General features: G+C 36.3%; 1 protein-coding gene across 2 annotated transcripts in view; it reads right to left on the reverse strand.

Moving 5' to 3' along the window:
- Positions 1-4,583: 4,583 nt before the first annotated feature.
- mas (trypsin-like serine protease domain-containing protein masquerade) overlaps positions 4,584-24,496 on the reverse strand; it is a 63,101-nt gene continuing 43,188 nt past the window's right edge. For both annotated transcript variants that reach the window (XM_075305930.1, XM_075305929.1), the window contains exons 4-8: positions 18,659-19,978; positions 13,575-14,163; positions 13,304-13,502; positions 5,538-5,616; positions 4,584-5,480 (exon numbers count right to left, since the gene is read on the reverse strand). In XM_075305930.1, coding sequence (XP_075162045.1) covers positions 5,158-5,480; positions 5,538-5,616; positions 13,304-13,502; positions 13,575-14,163; positions 18,659-19,978 — 2,510 coding nt within the window. In that variant the 3' untranslated portion in view covers positions 4,584-5,157. The remainder of the gene's footprint in view (positions 5,481-5,537; positions 5,617-13,303; positions 13,503-13,574; positions 14,164-18,658; positions 19,979-24,496) is intronic.

Raw genomic sequence — 24,496 nt, forward strand, 5'->3', positions numbered from 1 at the left:
AGGCTCCGCAAGCCAAATCTGGGGATCGGTTTATATGGGGGCTATATATAATTATGGACCGATGTGAACCAATTTTTGCATGGTTGTTAGAGACCATATACCAACACCATGTACCAAATTTCAGCCAGATCGGATCAAATTTGCTTCTCTTTTAGTCTCCGCAAGCCAAATCTGGGGATCGGTTTATATGGGGGCTATATATAATTTTGGACCGATGTGGACCAATTTTGCATGGTTGTTAGAGACCATATACCAACATCATATACCAAATTTCAGCCGGATCGGATGAAATATGCTTCTGTTAGAGGCTCCACAAGCCAAATCTGAGGGTCCCTTTATATGGGGGCTATACGTAAAAGTGGACCGATATGGCCCATTTTCAATACCATCCGACCTACATCGATAACAACTACTTGTGCCAAGTTTCAAGTCGATATCTTGTTTCGTTCGGAAGTTAGCGTGATTTCAACAGACGGACGGACGGACGGACGGACGGACGGACATGCTTAGATCGACTCAGAATTTCACCACGACCCAGAATATATATACTTTATGGGGTCTTAGAGCAATATTTCGATGTGTTACAAACGGAATGACAAAGTTAATATACCCCCATCCTATGATGGAGGGTATAAAAAGATCGATCCAATACGTATATAATTCAGTTTGACAAAGTAGATATAAAATTTTGACAAAATTTTCTACAGAAATAAAATTTTAACAAAATTTTCTATAGAAATAAAATTTTCACACAATTTTCTGTAGAAATAAAAATTTTGACAAAATTTTCTATAGAAAGAAAATTTTGACAAAAATTTCTACAGAAATAAAATTTTAACAAAATTTTCTATAGAAATAAACTTTTGACAAAATTTTCTATAGAAATAAAATCTTGGTAGATTATTTTTGGCTCGAGTGGCAACCATGATTATGAACCGAATAAAATTTGAACAAAATTTTCTATAGAAATAAAATTTTGACAAAATTTTCTATAGAAATAAAATTTTGACAATGATGAAAATTTTATTATGAACCGAATAAAATTTTAACAAAATTTTCTCTAGAAATAAAATTTTGACAAAATTTTCTATAGAAATAAAATTTTGTCAAAATTTTCTATAGAAATAAAATTTCTATAGAAATAAAATGTTGGTAGATTATTTTTGGCTCTAGTGGCAACCATGATTATGAACCGATATGGACCAATTTTTGTGTGATTGGAACAATTTTGGTATGGTTGTTAGCAACCATATACTAACACCACGTTCCTAATTTGAACCGGATCGGATGAATTTTGCTCCTCCAAGAGGCTCCGGAGAATGTTTTATATGGGGGCTATATATAACTATGGACCGATATGGACCAATTCTGGCACGGTTGTTAAAGATCATATACTAACACCATGTTCCAAATTACAACCGGATTGGATGAAATTTGCCTCTCTTGGACACTTCGCAAGCCAAATCTGGGGATCGGTTTATATGGGGCTATATATAATTATGGACCGATGTGGATCAATTTTTGCACGGTTGTTAGAGACCATATACCAATACCATGTACCAAATTTCAGCCGGATCGGATGCAATTTGCTGCTCTTTGAGACTTCGCAAGCCAAATCTGCAGATCGGTTTATATGGGGTCTATATATAATTATGGACCGATGTGGACCAATTTTTGCATGATTGTTAGAGACAATATATCAACACCATGTACCAAATTTCAGCCGGATCAGATGAAATATGCTTCTCTTAGAGGCTCCACCAGTCAAATCTGGGGATCGGTTTATATGGGGGCTATATATAATTAAGGACCGATATGGACCAATTTTTGCATGGTTGTTAGAGACCATATACCAACATCATGTACCAAATTTCAGCCGGATCGGATGAAATTTTCTTCTCTTTGAGGCTCCGCAAGCCAAATCTGGGGATTGGTTTATATGGGGGCTATATATAATTATGGACCGATGTGAACCAATTTTTGCATGGTTGTTAGAGACCATATACCAACACCATGTACCAAATTTCAGCCAGATCGGATCAAATTTGCTTCTCTTTTAGTCTCCGCAAGCCAAATCTGGGGATCGGTTTATATGGGGGCTATATATATTTTTGGACCGATGTGGACCAATTTTGCATGGTTGTTAGAGACCATATACCAACACCATATACCAAATTTCAGCCGGATCGGATGAAATATGCTTCTGTTAGAGGCTCCACAAGCCAAATCTGAGGGTCCCTTTATATGGGGGCTATACGTAAAAGTGGACCGATATGGCCCATTTTCAATACCATCCGACCTACATCGATAACAACTACTTGTGCCAAGTTTCAAGTCGATATCTTGTTTCGTTCGGAAGTTAGCGTGATTTCAACAGACGGACGGACGGACGGACGGACGGACGGACGGACGGACGGACGGACGGACGGACGGACATGCTTAGATCGACTCAGAATTTCACCACGACCCAGAATATATATACTTTATGGGGTCTTAGAGCAATATTTCGATGTGTTACAAACGGAATGACAAAGTTAATATACCCCCATCCTATGATGGAGGGTATAAAAATGACATTTGAGAATTCATCAACCGGCATTCGGCTGAGAATACCAAATATCAGTTAGAACTACTAAATGACAGTTACGAAATTGTTTTAAGGTAGGTCATATCTATCGGATTCAAATAAATTTTTACAAAAGAGGGGCAATTAGAGGGTGATATGGACAAAATTTGGTCAAGGGAAAACGCCTGTAAATCGGTGAAATCGTTTATTTAAAAAATCAAATTAAATTTCTTTTTCAAGTTCAATTAGTATAAAATTCAGGAAAAATATTCAGTTAGGCTTTCGCTTTTCCAAATCTGAATTGCCGGGCCTCACGCTTGACACCTGCCATCAGATTTTGTACAGCCACCTTGTACACCTTCTTCGCCGCAGAAAGCCAGTTTGCCTTGAATTGCTGCTCGTCCTTAGCAGTTTTTTGGTCTTCTTTAGGTTCCGCTTGACAATAGCCCAGTATTTCTCAATTGGGCGGAGCTCTGGCGTGTTGGGAGGGTTCTTGTCCTTGGACACCACCTGCACGTTGTTGGCGGCGTACCACTCCATGGCCTTTTTACCGTAATGGCAAGATGCCAAATCCGGCCAAAACAGTACGGAACAACCGTGTTTCTTCAGGAATGGCAGCAGACGTTTACTCAAACACTCTTTCACGTAAATTTCTTGGTTGACAGTCCCGGAAGCTATGAAAATGCTGCTTTTCAAGCCACAGGTACAGATGGCTTGCCAAACCAGATATTTCTTTGCGAACTTTGACATTTTTATGTGCTTGAAAATATCTGCTACCTTTCCCCTTCGTTTTGCCGTATAAAACTCCTGTCCCGGAAGCTGCTTGTAGTCGGCTTTGACGTAGGTTTCGTCGTCCATTACCACGCAGTCAAACTTCGTCAGCATCGTCGTGTACAGCCTCCGGGATCGCGCTTTGGCCGTCGTATTTTGTTTATCATCGCGATTTGGAGTCACTACCTTCTTGTAAGTCGATAGTCCGGCTCGTTTTTTGGCTCAATGCACGGTTGTAGATGATACATCCAGCTTATTTGCGGCATCTCGGAGAGAGAGGTTAGGGTTTCGCTTGAAACTACCGGCAACTCTCTTTGTCGTCTCAGCGGCTTCCGGTTTTCGATTTCCCCCCGATCCATACTTCCTGGCTGTCGACAAACGGTTGATTTGGCAACTTTTAGCGATTTTGCCAGCTTTGCGTGCGAGTAGCTCGGATTTTCGCGATGCGTGAGCAAAATTTTCGCTTGGACGGCATTTTGACAACTGAAGAGTGAATTCCAAAATCAAAATAGGAGCAACATTCTACACACACACACCTTCAAAATGAGGGGTGTTCAGGTTTTTTAAATGCAAAATTGAAAGAAATACGTCAAGTTTATATTGACCAAATTTTGACCGTATCACCCTTTAGTTGCTACAAACATTTGTTTGCAATTACAAACGAAAATCTATTGAAATTATAATCAAATGATATATGCTTATGATTGAAGGAAATAGATCAGCACAACTGATATTTAATTCTGAGTGTAAAATTTTCGTTAGTACAACTGATTTCCAAACAATTTGTTTTCTGTGTGTAGCTGATTTAAAAAACAGGTAAAATACCTTGTTGTTTTATTTAGTAAGAAATGAGAATTTATTCTATATAAATGTGTTATTAAGCCAATTATTTTCTACGAATCTCCGGTATTGTATTCTACTACTAAATATTATATAATATATAATTTCAAGTTAATCAGTAAAATGTCTTCATACTTTTACCGCCATTTTCAAGTAGCTCCGTTAGGCTTTAACTGCCAGTTAACAGAAAGTAAATTCCAAATATCTTCTCTCCGGTTAACTTTAACTGAAAAAATTTTCGGCAGTTAAGTTCCTAACTGCCATATGGAATATATACGTAATATGGCACCTATACCCATAATACGGTTTAAAAGTTCGTTAGTTAACGGAGCTTCATGAAAATGGACGTTAGAGATTGAATGATATGAATACTTTTCAAAAGAGAAACAATTTTCAAATTCAAATATGTATTAATTTATTGTTATTAAAATACTTAATATATATACAAACTAAAATAATGTCGCACTAATATTTTTGATAGATAGTTTTTTTTTTTGTGTTTTGACAAAAATATATTCTTAAATTTACGTATAAAAGAAACATAATTAAAATAAAATTAGTTATAATTATGCATATATGTATATTTAGATATATACTACATAAAAATGGAAATATTAATTCATTATTTGTTATATTTATATTAAAAATACTAATAAAAATAACAGTCATATTCGTATGGAAATTAAAGTATCTTTGCTTCTTTTAGTAATATTGTGTCAACAATAGACGCAAGAGGGATGTGTATGGAATATAAAATGCACAAATATATATTAAATTATTTGTAATCGTTGGATACTCATGCACAAAATGAATACAGAACGATTAGAATAATTCTTATAATTATGTCTTAACATTTTGTGTTCGTCGTTTTTATTTTTTATATTCTAGAGAGATTATTGACAAACTCGTTTTTAAGAACGAGTTCAAACTCTTATTGGTGTCCTATCAAATGTACTTAAGTACCTTTGTGTATAGATCGACTATAAATTATTGACACTGATGATTTGATTGATCCAACCTATGAACGATGATACTTTGACATAAACACCCGGCACATCAACACGACCACAACCGAAGCCCCAAGAAACCAAACCAGCCAATTCATAGAAGCCATCATCTTGACATACCAATGGGCCACCTCCATCACCTTGACACGCATCATTACCTTCTTCACCGCCAGCACAGAAACTGGAGGCAGGAAGGATGAAGATTTTCTCTGTAACTGCATTGACTTTGCGTATACACTCGGTATCGCTGACAATAGGAATTTCAGCTTCGCGAACTCGTAATGGAATGGGTCCAGCTGCAATGAAAATGTATTAAAAAGAATGGTATAGTGTAGCGAATAAGAACACTTTACCTTCTCCCATGTATCCATAACCGGTTACTGTACAACGTTTACCAGCAGCATGACTAACTCCACGAGCTGGAAGACAGACCTATAAAAAGAAAAACTTTTTGAAAAATCCATATGTATATGTTTTCGAAAACTTAGGGTCGTACCCTAATACATTTTTAATCAAAGAAGTCAGCGAGTATCAGCCTAGTGGACTGGGTTAATTGTATACAATTTAATTTAACCAATATTTTGTACACTGAAAAAAAAAACTGTTCAGGTTCCAAAGATTTAGTCTTAACACTAATGATTTTGGTATTGTGTCCCAGCCAAAGAAGTGGAGAATTGCACTTAAGATATATTTAAGACGCAATTCTCTTTTAAATTTGAGTTTCGCATACTTGATAATGGGAAACAAATTTGAATTTATTCAGGTTTTCTGCATTTGCCCTCATGTGGTATCCAAGTCCTTTAAAAGGCTACATCTCCTAGACGCAGATTAGTTGTCTATGGTTAAAAATGTATGGGCCATTTTTAACCATAGACATAGGGTTATTACACTGAAAAAAAGGCATACCCGGTTCCAAAGGTTTTGTCTTTACTTTAAAAATTTTGGTATTGATTCCGAGCCAAAGAAGTGGAGAATACAATTAACGATACTTTTAAGACACAATTCTCTTTTAAATTTGAGTTTTGTGTACTTGCTTCTAGGAAGCAAATTTAAATTTTTCGTTTTTTCAGCTTTTTTTCTTCATATGCTATCAAAGTCCTTTAAAAACGAAATGACGACAACTTTATTTTCCAAATTCAGACTCAACTTCCAGTAGAAACTATGCTATGTTTCAAGTAAAACAAGTATATACGGCCGTAAGTTCGGCCAGGCCGAAGCTTATGTACCCTCCATCATGGATTGCGTAGAAACTTCATCTAAACACTGCCATCCACAATCGAATTACTTAAGTTGCGGTAACGCTTGCCGATGGCAAGGTATCTTAAAACCTCCTAACACCATCTTCTAAATTGTATGTAAGTCCATACGTGGTATATATTAAATCAAAAAAGATCGATCCAATACGTATATAATTCAGTTTGACAAAGTAGACATAAAATTTTGACAAAATTTTCTACAGAAATAAAATTTTAACAAAATTTTCTATAGAAATAAAATTTTCACACAATTTTCTGTAGAAATAAAAATTTTGACAAAATTTTCTATAGAAAGAAAATTTTGACAAAAATTTCTACAGAAATAAAATTTTAACAAAATTTTCTATAGAAATAAACTTTTGACAAAATTTTCTATAGAAATAAAATCTTGGTAGATTATTTTTGGCTCGAGTGGCAACCATGATTATGAACCGAATAAAATTTGAACAAAATTTTCTATAGAAATAAAATTTTGACAAAATTTTCTATAGAAATAAAATTTTGACAATGATGAAAATTTTATTATGAACCGAATAAAATTTTAACAAAATTTTCTCTAGAAATAAAATTTCTATAGAAATAAAATGTTGGTAGATTATTTTTGGCTCTAGTGGCAACCATGATTATGAACCGATATGGACCAATTTTTGTGTGATTGGAACAATTTTGGTATGGTTGTTAGCAACCATATACTAACACCACGTTCCTAATTTGAACCGGATCGGATGAATTTTGCTCCTCCAAGAGGCTCCGGAGAATGTTTTATATGGGGGCTATATATAACTATGGACCGATATGGACCAATTCTGGCACGGTTGTTAAAGATCATATACTAACACCATGTTCCAAATTACAACCGGATTGGATGAAATTTGCCTCTCTTGGACACTTCGCAAGCCAAATCTGGGGATCGGTTTATATGGGGCTATATATAATTATGGACCGATATGGACCAATTTTTGCATGGTTGTTAGAGACCATATACCAACATCATGTACCAAATTTCAGCCGGATCGGATGAAATTTTCTTCTCTTTGAGGCTCCGCAAGCCAAATCTGGGGATCGGTTTATATGGGGGCTATATATAATTATGGACCGATGTGAACCAATTTTTGCATGGTTGTTAGAGACCATATACCAACACCATGTACCAAATTTCAGCCAGATCGGATCAAATTTGCTTCTCTTTTAGTCTCCGCAAGCCAAATCTGGGGATCGGTTTATATGGGGGCTATATATAATTTTGGACCGATGTGGACCAATTTTGCATGGTTGTTAGAGACCATATACCAACATCATATACCAAATTTCAGCCGGATCGGATGAAATATGCTTCTGTTAGAGGCTCCACAAGCCAAATCTGAGGGTCCCTTTATATGGGGGCTATACGTAAAAGTGGACCGATATGGCCCATTTTCAATACCATCCGACCTACATCGATAACAACTACTTGTGCCAAGTTTCAAGTCGATATCTTGTTTCGTTCGGAAGTTAGCGTGATTTCAACAGACGGACGGACGGACGGACGGACGGACGGACATGCTTAGATCGACTCAGAATTTCACCACGACCCAGAATATATATACTTTATGGGGTCTTAGAGCAATATTTCGATGTGTTACAAACGGAATGACAAAGTTAATATACCCCCATCCTATGATGGAGGGTATAAAAAGATCGATCCAATACGTATATAATTCAGTTTGACAAAGTAGATATAAAATTTTGACAAAATTTTCTACAGAAATAAAATTTTAACAAAATTTTCTATAGAAATAAAATTTTCACACAATTTTCTGTAGAAATAAAAATTTTGACAAAATTTTCTATAGAAAGAAAATTTTGACAAAAATTTCTACAGAAATAAAATTTTAACAAAATTTTCTATAGAAATAAACTTTTGACAAAATTTTCTATAGAAATAAAATCTTGGTAGATTATTTTTGGCTCGAGTGGCAACCATGATTATGAACCGAATAAAATTTGACAAAATTTTCTATAGAAATAAAATTTTGACAATGATGAAAATTTTATTATGAACCGAATAAAATTTTAACAAAATTTTCTCTAGAAATAAAATTTCTATAGAAATAAAATGTTGGTAGATTATTTTTGGCTCTAGTGGCAACCATGATTATGAACCGATATGGACCAATTTTTGTGTGATTGGAACAATTTTGGTATGGTTGTTAGCAACCATATACTAACACCACGTTCCTAATTTGAACCGGATCGGATGAATTTTGCTCCTCCAAGAGGCTCCGGAGAATGTTTTATATGGGGGCTATATATAACTATGGACCGATATGGACCAATTCTGGCACGGTTGTTAAAGATCATATACTAACACCATGTTCCAAATTACAACCGGATTGGATGAAATTTGCCTCTCTTGGACACTTCGCAAGCCAAATCTGGGGATCGGTTTATATGGGGCTATATATAATTATGGACCGATATGGACCAATTTTTGCATGGTTGTTAGAGACCATATACCAACATCATGTACCAAATTTCAGCCGGATCGGATGAAATTTTCTTCTCTTTGAGGCTCCGCAAGCCAAATCTGGGGATCGGTTTATATGGGGGCTATATATAATTATGGACCGATGTGAACCAATTTTTGCATGGTTGTTAGAGACCATATACCAACACCATGTACCAAATTTCAGCCAGATCGGATCAAATTTGCTTCTCTTTTAGTCTCCGCAAGCCAAATCTGGGGATCGGTTTATATGGGGGCTATATATAATTTTGGACCGATGTGGACCAATTTTGCATGGTTGTTAGAGACCATATACCAACATCATATACCAAATTTCAGCCGGATCGGATGAAATATGCTTCTGTTAGAGGCTCCACAAGCCAAATCTGAGGGTCCCTTTATATGGGGGCTATACGTAAAAGTGGACCGATATGGCCCATTTTCAATACCATCCGACCTACATCGATAACAACTACTTGTGCCAAGTTTCAAGTCGATATCTTGTTTCGTTCGGAAGTTAGCGTGATTTCAACAGACGGACGGACGGACGGACGGACGGACGGACATGCTTAGATCGACTCAGAATTTCACCACGACCCAGAATATATATACTTTATGGGGTCTTAGAGCAATATTTCGATGTGTTACAAACGGAATGACAAAGTTAATATACCCCCATCCTATGATGGAGGGTATAAAAAGATCGATCCAATACGTATATAATTCAGTTTGACAAAGTAGATATAAAATTTTGACAAAATTTTCTACAGAAATAAAATTTTAACAAAATTTTCTATAGAAATAAAATTTTCACACAATTTTCTGTAGAAATAAAAATTTTGACAAAATTTTCTATAGAAAGAAAATTTTGACAAAAATTTCTACAGAAATAAAATTTTAACAAAATTTTCTATAGAAATAAACTTTTGACAAAATTTTCTATAGAAATAAAATCTTGGTAGATTATTTTTGGCTCGAGTGGCAACCATGATTATGAACCGAATAAAATTTGAACAAAATTTTCTATAGAAATAAAATTTTGACAAAATTTTCTATAGAAATAAAATTTTGACAATGATGAAAATTTTATTATGAACCGAATAAAATTTTAACAAAATTTTCTCTAGAAATAAAATTTTGACAAAATTTTCTATAGAAATAAAATTTTGTCAAAATTTTCTATAGAAATAAAATTTCTATAGAAATAAAATGTTGGTAGATTATTTTTGGCTCTAGTGGCAACCATGATTATGAACCGATATGGACCAATTTTTGTGTGATTGGAACAATTTTGGTATGGTTGTTAGCAACCATATACTAACACCACGTTCCTAATTTGAACCGGATCGGATGAATTTTGCTCCTCCAAGAGGCTCCGGAGAATGTTTTATATGGGGGCTATATATAACTATGGACCGATATGGACCAATTCTGGCACGGTTGTTAAAGATCATATACTAACACCATGTTCCAAATTACAACCGGATTGGATGAAATTTGCCTCTCTTGGACACTTCGCAAGCCAAATCTGGGGATCGGTTTATATGGGGCTATATATAATTATGGACCGATGTGGATCAATTTTTGCACGGTTGTTAGAGACCATATACCAATACCATGTACCAAATTTCAGCCGGATCGGATGCAATTTGCTGCTCTTTGAGACTTCGCAAGCCAAATCTGCAGATCGGTTTATATGGGGTCTATATATAATTATGGACCGATGTGGACCAATTTTTGCATGATTGTTAGAGACAATATATCAACACCATGTACCAAATTTCAGCCGGATCAGATGAAATATGCTTCTCTTAGAGGCTCCACCAGTCAAATCTGGGGATCGGTTTATATGGGGGCTATATATAATTAAGGACCGATATGGACCAATTTTTGCATGGTTGTTAGAGACCATATACCAACATCATGTACCAAATTTCAGCCGGATCGGATGAAATTTTCTTCTCTTTGAGGCTCCGCAAGCCAAATCTGGGGATTGGTTTATATGGGGGCTATATATAATTATGGACCGATGTGAACCAATTTTTGCATGGTTGTTAGAGACCATATACCAACACCATGTACCAAATTTCAGCCAGATCGGATCAAATTTGCTTCTCTTTTAGTCTCCGCAAGCCAAATCTGGGGATCGGTTTATATGGGGGCTATATATATTTTTGGACCGATGTGGACCAATTTTGCATGGTTGTTAGAGACCATATACCAACACCATATACCAAATTTCAGCCGGATCGGATGAAATATGCTTCTGTTAGAGGCTCCACAAGCCAAATCTGAGGGTCCCTTTATATGGGGGCTATACGTAAAAGTGGACCGATATGGCCCATTTTCAATACCATCCGACCTACATCGATAACAACTACTTGTGCCAAGTTTCAAGTCGATATCTTGTTTCGTTCGGAAGTTAGCGTGATTTCAACAGACGGACGGACGGACGGACGGACGGACGGACGGACGGACGGACGGACGGACGGACATGCTTAGATCGACTCAGAATTTCACCACGACCCAGAATATATATACTTTATGGGGTCTTAGAGCAATATTTCGATGTGTTACAAACGGAATGACAAAGTTAATATACCCCCATCCTATGATGGAGGGTATAAAAACGTCCTTAAAATAAAGCGTTGAAAAACATATCCTATATTTGAACGATTTTTTGCTTTGTAGTCAAGATGCAAAAAGACAACAACTTTAAAGACAATTGCATTAAATTTAAAGATTTTTTCTGAATTATTAAAGTCAAGTTGACCTTAGCCCAAACATTTTTTCTTTCATGTTATGATACCTGTTTTTAAATGAAATCACTTAATTATAAGGACAATACGACTTCATTGAAAAGTTTATCGACTTTTGGTCAAGGAAAAAAACTTTATACTAGAGAAATGCGTCTTCTATGTTAAGCAAAATTTGCATTCATATTTTAAAGACATGAAATCTTTGACCTCACGACAATATTTTTTTCAGTGTAGAGGGCATATAATAACATCACGTAGCAAATTTCAACCAGATCGGATGCGAATTTCACCTGCAAGAGGCACCGGAAATCAAATCGGTCGGGTCGCTTTGTATGGGAGCCACATATAATTATGGACCGATAGAGGATACTAACATTGCGTTTTAATTTTCAACGGGATCGAATGAAATTTAATCCTTCAAGAGGCTCTGGAGGTTAAACCTGGGGATCTTTTTATATCCCCCAAGGCGAGGTTCTTACTTTTAGGGTCTGGCGTCTCTTGGGAATGTTTTATATGGGAGCTATATATAGTTATAGACCGATATTGATCAATTTTTACATGATTTTTTTGGTTAGGTTAAGTATAGTGGCAGCCCGATTTCAGGCTCACTTAGACTATTCAGTCCATTGTAATACCACAGTGGTGAACTTCTCTATTACCTCTGAGTACTGCCCGATTCTTTGTTTAGTTCAATGACAAGGGACCTCCTTTTTATAGCCGAGTCCACATTGCGGTGAAACCACTTAGATAAGCTTTGGAGCACTCAGAAATGTCACCAGCATAACTTTTGGTGTTCGGTCGAAACTTGTGTTGAAGCCACGACCCTGTGGATGCAAGGGGAGCATGCTAACCACTGCACTACGGTAGCCATATGCTAGCATCGCGTTCCAAATTTCAGTTGGATCGGATGAATTTTCATCTCCAAGAGGCTCCTGAAGTCAAATTTGTGGGTCGCATTATATGGGGTTATACCAAAAAGTGGTCCGATATATAACAACGACAATGTCTCAAGTCGATAGCTTGTTTCGTTGGGAATTTAGTATGATTCCAACAGACGGACTTATAGGGTCTGAAGTCAATATTTTAATGTGTCACAAACGGACTGACAAAGTTAATATACCCCCCATCCATAATGGAGGGTAAAAACCAATTAAAATTTAAAATAAAGAAGTTTATAAAAATTTAGTGCTTATCAGTATGGAAAATGTCTAAAGTCTCCACTTTAAAATAACATCGAGAAAAAATCGAAGCGAAATGGAGAAATAGAGTTTGGTGTTGTTTTCGAATGTCCTCTTAAGTGGACATCAGTAGTCAAAGCGTTAATTGAATTTTAAAAATATTCAACGAAACATTTAATTGGTTTGATTAATTTTTTAATTAAAACAAGGATAAATCACAAAATTAATTTTTCAATAGGCATTGGTGAGTGGTACTATCATTTCTGTGTTGGATCTATCATCACATTGTGATTGAAGGCAAACAATATTTTTTTCTGTATAAAGCCTCGATTTAAAGCTTCCTAAAATTCTTACGGAAAGGTCAAAATCTTTGTATTTTAATAATTAAATATTTGTCTAGTCTGACCACGCCGCGAACACTTTACTTTTCACATAACTTACCAAACAGACGCCATCCCTCAATTCAGCCTGACCATGTAACTTCAATAAGGCAATATCATTATCTAAAGTCTGACTATTGTGATTGTGGTGAATATATGTGGTGGCCACCCTGAGTGTTTGGGCTCCAGGACTACCATATTTTCTAGTTAAATCATAATCACCTACACGAACATAGATAGCATCACCAGAGCGAACGATACTAAAATGAGAGGGAGAGAAATCATAACAAATAGAAAAAATGATTTTTTTTCTGTTGGTTTTCTCTACTCACTTTGTCACACAATGAGCTGCCGTTAATACCCATTGGGTTCCAATGAGAGCTGCGCCACATAGATATTGATTCATGGAATTGATCAAAGCCACCTGCCAACACCATTCGCCATTGTCACCATCTTCACCGCCTACAACACGAGCCCTCCTTCGACCCGACGTGTAATTACCAAAATAGGATTGGGCAAATACTGTAGCCGGATAGGTATCGGGATAGGAACGCACCTGATTATAATTGGCTACCTCATCTTGTATTAAATCACCCAATTTATCATTATGGATTTGTATGGGTACAATATCAGATCCCAAAATTAGACGTTCACTGGATTTTTGCATTCCTGTGGGCATGTTCAAATCAGCATTCAATTGTCTCGATTGACGATGAACACCATATTTGGCACGAATATAAGATATCAAAGAGAGGGCAGGTGAGGAACGACCAGTACGTAAAGTACCTTTAACGCCACACACATATTTAGAGTAGACATGAGGCCGCTGTGTTGTCGTTGTAGTTGTAGTGGGTGTAGTTGTTTGTATGGTGCTGGGTGGTAAGTGCTGATGTTGTGATGGTAGTCCGCCTTGGTGTGGAACTGAAAAGAAAAATTACATAAAAAAACAATGAAAAAATGTTCAGTCATTATCAGCAAATCTACTAAATTCCTACGAATCGAGAAACAAAATTCGACATCGGACAATAAATAAAAACTTGACATGTCGAACAAATCCTCACAAGGTGAGATTTTTACTAATATTACATTGTTGTCCTTCAACTTTGTCCATTTCCATCTTACATATGGCAATGGACAATGTTAGGTTAGGTTAGGTGTAGCGGCAGCCCGCTTACTTAGACTATTCAGTCCATTGTGATACCACAGTGGTGAACTTCTCTCTTATCACTGAGTGCTGCCCGATTCTATGTTAAGGTCAATGACAAGGGACCTCCTTTTTATAGCCGAGTCCGAACGGCGTTCCACATTGCAGTGTAACCACTTAGAGAAGCTTTGAAACACGACTGTCACCAGCATTACTGAGGTGGAATAATCCACCGCTGAAAAACTTTTTGGTCTGTTTGGTCGAAACTGGGTTCGAATCCACGACCCTGTTTATGCAAGGCGGGCATGCTAGCCATTGCACCACGGTTGCTCCCATGGACAATGTTGAACCTTATTAATAATAGCCATCACAAGATTGTCTTTTGCAATTGAGTGATTTTTAATCGCTATTAGAAAGTGACAACTCATCAGGTGAGATATTTCCCCTTTGCCAGTTCCAAAAATTCTTGCACCCATTATAAGGAATTGCTTTGCTTAGCCGACGGTGTGCTTGTGTCAACTGATCCCAATTTCTATGGGATAAATAAATAATTTCTTCGGTTTTTTATCTTCTTTCTTGAGGGATTACCACCACTGTTGCCACAATTGGTAGAAATTTACTATAGAAATAAAATTTTGACAAAATTTTCTAAAGACATAAAATTTTGACAAAATTTTCTAAAGACATAAAATTTTGACAAAATTTTCTAAAGAATTAAAATCTTGACAAAATTTTCTAAAGACATAAAATTTTGACAAAATTTTCTAAAGACATAAAATTTTGACAAAATTTTCTGTAGAAATGAAATTTTCACAAAATTTTCTGTAGAAATAAAATTTTGACGAAATTTTCTACAGAAATGAAATTTTGGAAAAGAAGATTTTTTGCAGTGTTTTGGTAAAATTTTCTCCAAATTATATTTGGGTCGAGTGACAACCGTGATTACCATACCAAAAAGGTGTCGCAGACTGTCGACCCGTCTACCAGGGATGGCCAATGCAGTACTATAGTACTTTTTCCCAATACTTTTTCACCCTTGTCAGTACCCCCACAAATGATTTAGTAGCTTTTGTGTACACAGTTTTGAACCAATATCAGTTTTCGTTGTACCATAATTTTGACAAAATATTTTAATAATTTGAGAAAATCTTCAACGAACTTATTTGCTAAAGGTCTTTTGCAGTATCCTGAATCTGCATCCTTACAAATTTGTTAAAACAGTCCATCCGGTATATTTATTGGTACGGACCTGGACAAGGGCAACGGGATGGGACCTCACTGAGAAACGTGAGCGGAGTTAAAACTAAAAAAAGAATAATTTCAAATTGAGGAGTTTATAAACCAATTTGATTTTCGTTTTTATATTAAAACTTGTGATCAGTGTTAACATTGGAATGCAGTCTTAAGGAGCTCTTGGCAATAACGTTCCAATGGAAGTTTTGTCGGGATACTGAAATATTTATACCCTAAACCACATAGTGGTCAGGGTATAATAAGTTTGATCGACCAAAAAATGTGCCTACCAGAAATATTGATTTTAGACCCCATAAAATATACACCGATCGACTCAGAATCACCTCTTGAATCGATCTAGCACTTGGTGTCCGTCCGTCCGTCTGTCCATGTATTTGTTGTTCACAGGATTCCGGTCGCAATTATTAACCGATTTTGGTGAAATTTTGTACAGGAAGTTTTTTGGGCACAAGGACGAACGCTATTGAATTTGGAAGAAATCGGATCAAATTCAGATATAGCTCCCATATATATGTATCGCCCGATTTCGACAAATGGGGTCACGTTGCGCTTTTTTTCAAACGGATCGTCATCAAATTTGGCAAAAGCTAATCTTTTCCATCGCCCTTCAAGTCTGCAAAATTTCATCCAAATCGGTTCAGATTTAAATATAGCTCTCATATATATGTACCGCCCGATTTTTCTAAATTTGGCCATAAAACCCTTATTTATCAACCGATCTTACTCAAATTTGGCTAAATGTAGTCTTCTATAGCACTAACTATATGTGCAAAAAATCATCGAAATCGGTTCAGATTTAGATATAGCTCCCATATAAATGTATAGCCCGATTTTCCCAAATTTGGCCATAGAACCCTTATTTATTAACCGATCTTTCTAAAAGTTGGCTAAATGTAGTCCTCTATAGTACTAACTATATGTGCAAAATTTCATCGAAATCGGTTCAGATGTAGATATAGCTCCCATATATGTATCACCCGATTTTGAAAAATTCGCCCCTAATAACCTTATGTTTGACCACACTGGCCTCATTTCTTAACTGATCTTACTCAAATCTTGCACAAGGTAAACGTTTGTGGTATTAATCAAACCAGCAAAATATTATGCAAATTGGTTCAGATTTAGATATAGCTTCCATATATATGCATCGCTCGATTTTCCCAAATTTGGCCATAGTACTCTTATTTATTAACCAATGTTACTCAAATTTCAAATTTTGATGTACTAGCCGATCTTACTTATACGTACTTGTAGCTCTTACATAAGAATATTGCTCGACTTTTACAAATTTGTATTTATTACCCACACTAATTTAACGATTTTCTCTTTTTTAATAATGGGCTCAATATTAGTGGCATACTAACTCCGTAGGTGCAATATCAACACAGCCAGTGTTGCTAGAAGTAGGGGAAATTCCCTATATGTAGGGTTTGTTCTAATATTTAGCGTCTTGTAGGGACGTAGGGCCACAATGTAGGACATTTTCACTCAACACAATTTGTAATAATTTTTACATTTTGGTGGCTCTAGAGGAGGAAATTAGAAGCCGGCAAGGCTTGATCTTTAACAATGTGTGGTAAACTTTATTCCTGTAGAAAATTTTGTCAACATTTTATTTCTATAGAACATTTTGTCAAAATTGTATTTCTATAGAATTTTTTTTTCAAAATATTATTTCTATAAAAAATTTTTTCAAAATTTTATTTCTGTGGAATTTTGTGTCAAAATTTTATTTCTATAGAAAGATTTCTCACAAAAATTTGTTTATAGAAACTTTTTCCAAAATTTTATTTTTATAGAGATTTAACAAAAAAGATTACTAATTTGGGTAGAATTCTACCAACTGTGGCAACCGTGGTCGTAATACAAATTTATATTCTAAGTTATATACGTTGCATATTCATGTTTTAAGATAATAAAGTACTTAGAACCATTTTTGTTTTGTAAAATTTTTTAAATTTAACGAAAAATATAGTAGGGAAAATTGTTTGGGAATGTTTAGGAAAGTAGGGAACTTTTTTTGTCCTTGTAGGGTAAACCGAACATTTTCCCTGGCAACATTGACTATCAGATTGACACAAAGCACCCATAGACATGTACCCCTTAATTTTCTTAAATATTCAACTGCGGTTTATCTCCCAGATCTTTATGTTACCCCACAAATGCTTATGATTACTAATTCTGTAATGGTGGTTTAGGGTATGATATAGTCGGCCCCGCCCGACTTTCTACTTTACTTACTTATTTTGAAATAAGAAAGTATGGAAAATTTCTTGAAACCAAAAGTTCAAATAAGAAGAGTTTTAACTAGAAAATATAATGTCACGAAAGGTAAACAAGGTAATTCCTCGTTTAAATAAATTATTTCCCGGTGAGAAAAAATGTAAATATATAATTTTGTTTTCAAACTTGAAATGCTAAACAAAAAAAAAACTTAATGCCGTTAGTAATTTTTTGCAAAATGTCAGCCTTATTATAAATGAATTTGACAAACTCATGGCCGTAGTAGGTTTTTGTTGAATAAAACTTGAAATTTAGTGAAAAGTACTTTTTGCCTCAAAAAAAAAAATCGTTTTTTCTGTACTTTCTTAGAAATTGTATTTTCCAGGCCTGCCGTCAGGTGGACTAATAGGGCCTAACTACTCGTCATGGCCCAAATTGGTAACTTCAGTCGAGACCCATCCACTGGTCCCTGAAGTTGGCAACCCAGCGGATAGCATGTCGCTGTCTGTCAACCCGTCTTCAGGTCGACTAATATGGCCTAACTACTGGTCATTGCCCAAATTGGTAACTTCAGTCGAAGCCAGTCCTGAGTTGAGCAGCTCATTGCATGACGTTGAATCTCCAAAAAATAGGACCAATTTTCATTTGAAATATTGCGGTTTATTTCCATAATGCCAACAGACCCCATATGAAGTTCCTCCCCAAAAACAACATAAAAATTTGGGCGCTATGGACACATGTAAAACTTTATATAACCTCATCGAAGTTAAAAACAGATATATTTCCAATACTTACGTATTCCAGGGCCATATTGAGAATAATCGTAGTTCGGCTGCTGTGGTGGAACTTGCATCGGTGGCTGTGGTGGATAGTGGGGATGATGCATTTGGAGTGGTTGTTGTGTGGGCATATATGCTGGAGGTGGTGGTGGATAAACCGACTGTGGTGGATATTGTTGTACGCCCAATGGAGGTGGAGGTCCCAATGGTGGATAATGGCCATAGGCAGTATCGTTACGTGTCTGGAATTGTTGTTTTTCCAGTATTTTACTCTTTGGAGCACAGCACGTTTGGCCAGAACGTTTGCATTTGAACAAGTCTGTCATTTCGGCATTTTTAAAGCAAGTGAAACTGAGCAAGCTGACAATACAAGAACCAGGACATTCCTCACGGGGATCTGGCAAAGGTGTATTGGGTATTACATAAGGTGGTTGCGTTGGAGGTGGTGGTGGTGATGATGATGGTGGATATCTGACTTGTGGTGGTGGTTTTGGTGAACCAGCTCGAGAATTATCACAACATACCGAACCTTTGGAACAAGTGGTGGGCGAGGATATCAATACTGAAGGTCTTTCACAGAAAGCAGCCATAATATTGAGTAAACAGAAACCAGGACAACGTGGAACTTTAGGAGGTGGTGGTTGTGATGTTGGCTCAGGTGGTCCTCCGGCTCCACTCAAAGTGTTTTCGGCAAATGTTAAAAATTGAGAGAATAAATCATTACCGCCACCCGATTGTGGGGGTGATGGTGGTGGTGGCGATGCAGATTGTGGTTTCTTAAGGGCTGGCTTATTTCCAGGTTTTGAAGCGATTTTGGTCGATGGCTTTGTTGGACTGACTTTGGTGGCTGGAGATGTATTTTGGGCAGCAGTTCCTGTTATACAACAACTACCTTCATTTGGACAAAATGCATCAGAATCAATGTCGTCACAGAATATAGCCAAAATCCCATTCATACATTCGCCCTCGCACTCTTTCAATACCTCACCGTTAGTGTTTTCGGTTTTCTCATTGGCATTGGGCTCTTCGTCGTCTTGTTGCTGTTGTTCCTCATTTTCAGTATCTTCCTCCTCCTCTTCTTCTTCAGTAGGCTCCTCTGTCGTTGTGGTTGTTGTACCAACAGTGGGTTGTGGTTTCTTTGCCTTCGTGGGTTTGTTTTGACTGGAACTACTGCTGATAATTTTAGTACGTGCTGGTTCTGGTGTAGTTGATGTCGTAGTTGTTGTTGTCGATGTTGAGGATGTCGATGAGGTGGATGTTACCTTAATTTTGCTATTGCTACTTGATGTAGCCACTTTAGTCTTATTGTGTGATGGATTCAAATTTGCCATATGCTCTGAAAATGTAAGGAGAATAAACGGATGAACATGAAGTTTTACAAAATGAAAATTTGAAATTTGAGTAGTTTGATTAATTCATGTGGCAAACGGACAGTCATGCTATCAATCTCTGGCTCTTACACGTTGTGAATTAAAAAAAAAAAATGACACAAAAAATGGAGACGCGTTTTTTTGTTTTAAATTAGATCTAAATTAACCTCACTTTCATTTTATCTCCACTTAATGGAAAACCAATTCTTGAATATTACTCATTCAAGGGAGAACTAGGGTTTTCTAGGGAAAGCGGGAATTTTTTTTTCGAATTTCCCGGGATCCCGGTCAAAGGGAAGCCTGCATTGATGTGGAATACATTTAGACATTTCAATAAATGAGAAATAGCCTAAAGCTACGGTTATAAGGCGCTCTCTGGACAACTAACAACATATATTATGTTGTTTTCTTACATCAGCCATAAATCATACTAAAATTTTGTAATACAAAACATTGTGACAATGGTTAAGGCAGTCTCTTTCGGTATAGTTTTCGGAAGAACACTATTAATATAGTGGGATTTTTTGTAACACTAAAAAACTGTTTGGAAATGAAAGAAACTTATTTCGATTTCACCATCGTTAAACGGGGTCAATAAATGCACATGTTCAGTCAATATTCCCAAAAGGGAAACACTACCATGTAATACGACTCACATTGCCCATCCACTATAACTAGATTTCAGTTGTCATATGCCCTATAAATAAGGGCTTTCAACCCCAATTTTAATAGATTTCAACCCTACTATGTATAAGGTATCAATTTGAAATTAAAGTAACTATCTTAAAAAAGGTTGCAATTTTCTTTTTTCATAAAAAACATCCTTGCAATAATTATGAAATTTTGAAATTATGCAATTGCCAACGTGGGTTACATAAGGTAAAATTTCCCGTTGTTTTTGATGGTTTACTCAGTCTACCAGTCTATCGGAATGTCGGTTTACAGAAATATGACAATCATAAATTAGGAAGTGAAAACTTCTTTTTAACAATTGGGAGCCCGTTGGATTCAGGATTAGAACCCACGACTACGTATGCTCCACAAGGCAACTAATACGACTTGGTACCGTAGTTAACATATTCACATTACACTTCCAAAATCCACTTTAACTAAAGGGTGATACGGTAAAAATTTGGTCAATATAAACTTGACGTATTTCTTTCAATTTTGCATTTAAAAAACCTGAACACCCCTCATTTTGAAGGTGTGTGTGTGTAGAATGTTGCTCCTATTTTGATTTTGGAATTCACTCTTCAGTTGTCAAAATGCCGTCCAAGCAAGAAGAGCAGCGTATCAAAATTTTGCTCGCGCATCGCGAAAATCCGAGCTACTCGCACGCAAAGCTGGCAAAATCGCTAAAAGTTGCCAAATCAACCGTTACAAATGTAATTAAAGTGTTTGGGGAACGTTTGTCGACAGCCAGGAAGTCTGGATCGGGGGGAAATCGAAAACCGGAAGCCGCTGAGACGACAAAGAGAGTTGCCGGTAGTTTCAAGCGAAACCCTAACCTCTCTCTCCGAGATGCCGCAAATAAGCTGGGTGTATCGTCTACAACCGTGCATCGAGCCAAAAAACGAGCCGGACTATCGACTTACAAGAAGGTAGTGACTCCAAATCGCGATGATAAACAAAATACGACGGCCAAAGCGCGATCCCGGAGTCTGTACACGACGATGCTGACGAAGTTTGACTGCGTGGTAATGGACGACGAAACCTACGCCAAAGCCGACTACTTCCGGGACAGGAGTTTTATACGGCAAAAGGAAGGGGAAAGGTAGCAGATATTTTCAAGCACATAAAACTGTCAAAGTTCGCAAAGAAATATCTGGTTTGGCAAGCCATCTGTACCTGTGGCTTGAAAAGCAGCATTTTCATAGCTTCCGGGACTGTCAACCAAGAAATTTACGTGAAAGAATGTTTGAATAAACGTCTGCTGCCTTTCCTGAAGAAACACGGTTGTTCCGTACTGTTTTGGCCGGATTTGGCATCTTGCCATTACGGTAAAAAGGCCATGGAGTGGTACGCCGCCAACAACGTGCAGGTGGTTCCCAAGGACAAGAACCCTCCCAACACGCCAGAGCTCCGCCCAACTGAGAAATACTGGGCTATTGTCAAGCGGAACCTAAAGAAGACCAAAAAAACTGCTAAGGACGAGTAGCAGTTCAAGGCAAACTGGCTTTCTGCGGCGAAGAAGGTGGACAAGGTGGCTGTACAAAATCTGATGGCAGGTGTCAAGCGTGAGGCCCGGCAATTCGGATTAGGAAAAGCGAAAGCCTAACTGAATATTTTTCCTGAATTTTATACTAATTGAACTTGAAAATGAAATTTAATTTGATTTTTTAAATAACCAAATTTTGACCGTATTACCCTTTAGATTTCAACTGTCATTTGCCATATAAAACCCTCTATTATACATAAAATATTGTAAAGAAAATTTCCCGGGAAAGCGGGAGCGAAAAAATAGCAATTTCCCGGAATCCCGTTCCCGAAAAAAACCCTAGGGAGAACCCAATGCAGTTAAAATCTGAAGTTCGATTACACAGAAAAAGTATCTGCAAAATATTTCCAATTAAACAGTTGATTGAAGTTTAAACTTTTTTCAATTAATAAATTTATTGATACAATTAACTTTTTAGTCAAACTAAGTCAGTTTAAAAAAGTGATGGAATTGTTTTAATTTTTAATTAAAAGTTTATTTCAAACAATCAATCGTTTAATCAAACTAGCACCTATATTTTCTCTTTATTTTCATAATTTATTATGGATGTAAGTATATAAATAAATAATAAATAAAAACTAAAAACACTAAGTCAGTTAAGAAAGTAATTCAAAATAGTTAAGTTTTTAATTAAAAATTTAATTGAGTTTTGCGATCATCATCAATCAATTTTTTAATTGAATTAATAACAAAATTAATTGAAATTTGCTAATGAAATCAATTTATTTATTATTCTCAATTGAAACTGTGATTGATACTATCATTTTGGTGATTGAGGATATTTCAATTAAAACTCTAATTGGATCAATTAATTTCGTGATTGAATCAGAAAAAAAATGTTATCATCGAGAATTTCAAAAAAGTGACACAAAAAGTGTCAATCACAATAAAAAGTGGCACAATTTTTTGTAAAGAAAAGTATACGAATTAATTGGTTTTTATAACTTTTCTTTAACGAAATATATCTAAATTAACCTAACTATCATTATAAAATAAATTTGTGAAAATTACATCTTCAAGAGAGAACCCAGTTCATTTACTATAGAAACAATCCTTTGTATATTTACAGGTAGCAGAATTGTTCGCTATGGTATGAGAAGGATCCCAGCAAAAAAAGCGTCGCCAAAAAAGTAATGAAAATTTTCTTTTTGCATCCGGAAGTGGTGCAAAATTGACGAAGAGGCGATGAATTTAACATGGGCTTGTCATAGGACGGAAGTCCTCAATTTCAACAGCCGTTGCACTGATTTTGCATCACTTCTTTAGGTGTGATCCGAATTCAATGTTTTGGATGTAAATTAAAAAATTCTGTGATATTTTGTCGAATAAATAATTTTTATAATTTTTTAAAATTTTTAATGGATTCTAATGATTGTCGGAAACGTTTGTACCATTTTATAAATTCTTACTCTGTTTTTAACCTATTTGAAACAAAAAAGTTAAAATTACCCATTAAAAGTATGAAAAAACAAGTTATAACAAGTATATACGAAACCAGGCCGAATCTTATGTACCCTCCACAATGGATTGCGTAGAAATTTCTACAAAAGACTGTCATCCACAAATTTCAACTCACTCGGATGAAGTTTGCTCCTCCAAGAGGCTACAAAACCAAATCTCGGGATCGGTTTATATGGGGGCTATAAATGATTATGGACTGATATGGACCACTTTTGGCATGGTTGTTAAATATCATATACTACCACCACGTACCAAATTTCAACCAGATCGGATGAATTTTGCTCCTTCAAAAGGCACCGGAGGTCAAATCTGGCGATCGGTTTATATGGGAGCTACATATAATTATGGACTGATAGGAACCAATTCCTGCATGGTTGTTGGATACCATATACTAACATCAAGTACGAAATTTCAACCGAATGGGAAGCATTTTGCTCTTCCAAAGTGCTCCGGAGGTCAAATCTGACGATCGGTTTATATGGGGCCTATATATAATTATGGACCGATAGGTTAGGTTAGGTTATGTGGCAGCCCGATGTATCAAGCTCACTTAGACTATTCAGTCCATTGTGATACCACAGTGGTGAACTTCTCTCTTATCACTGAGTGCTACCCGATTCCATGTTAAGCTCAATGACAAGGGACCTCCTTTTTATAGCCGAGTCCGAACGGCGTTCCACATTCCAGTGAAACCACTTAGAGAAGCTTTGAAACCCTCAGAAATGTCACCAGCATTACTGAGGTGGGCTAATCCAACGCTGAAAAACTTTTTGGTATTCGGTCGTAGCAGGAATCGAACCCACGA

The sequence above is a fragment of the Haematobia irritans genome, chromosome 4 (genome assembly GCF_050003625.1).
Source record: "Haematobia irritans isolate KBUSLIRL chromosome 4, ASM5000362v1, whole genome shotgun sequence".
NCBI lineage: Eukaryota > Metazoa > Arthropoda > Insecta > Diptera > Muscidae > Haematobia > Haematobia irritans.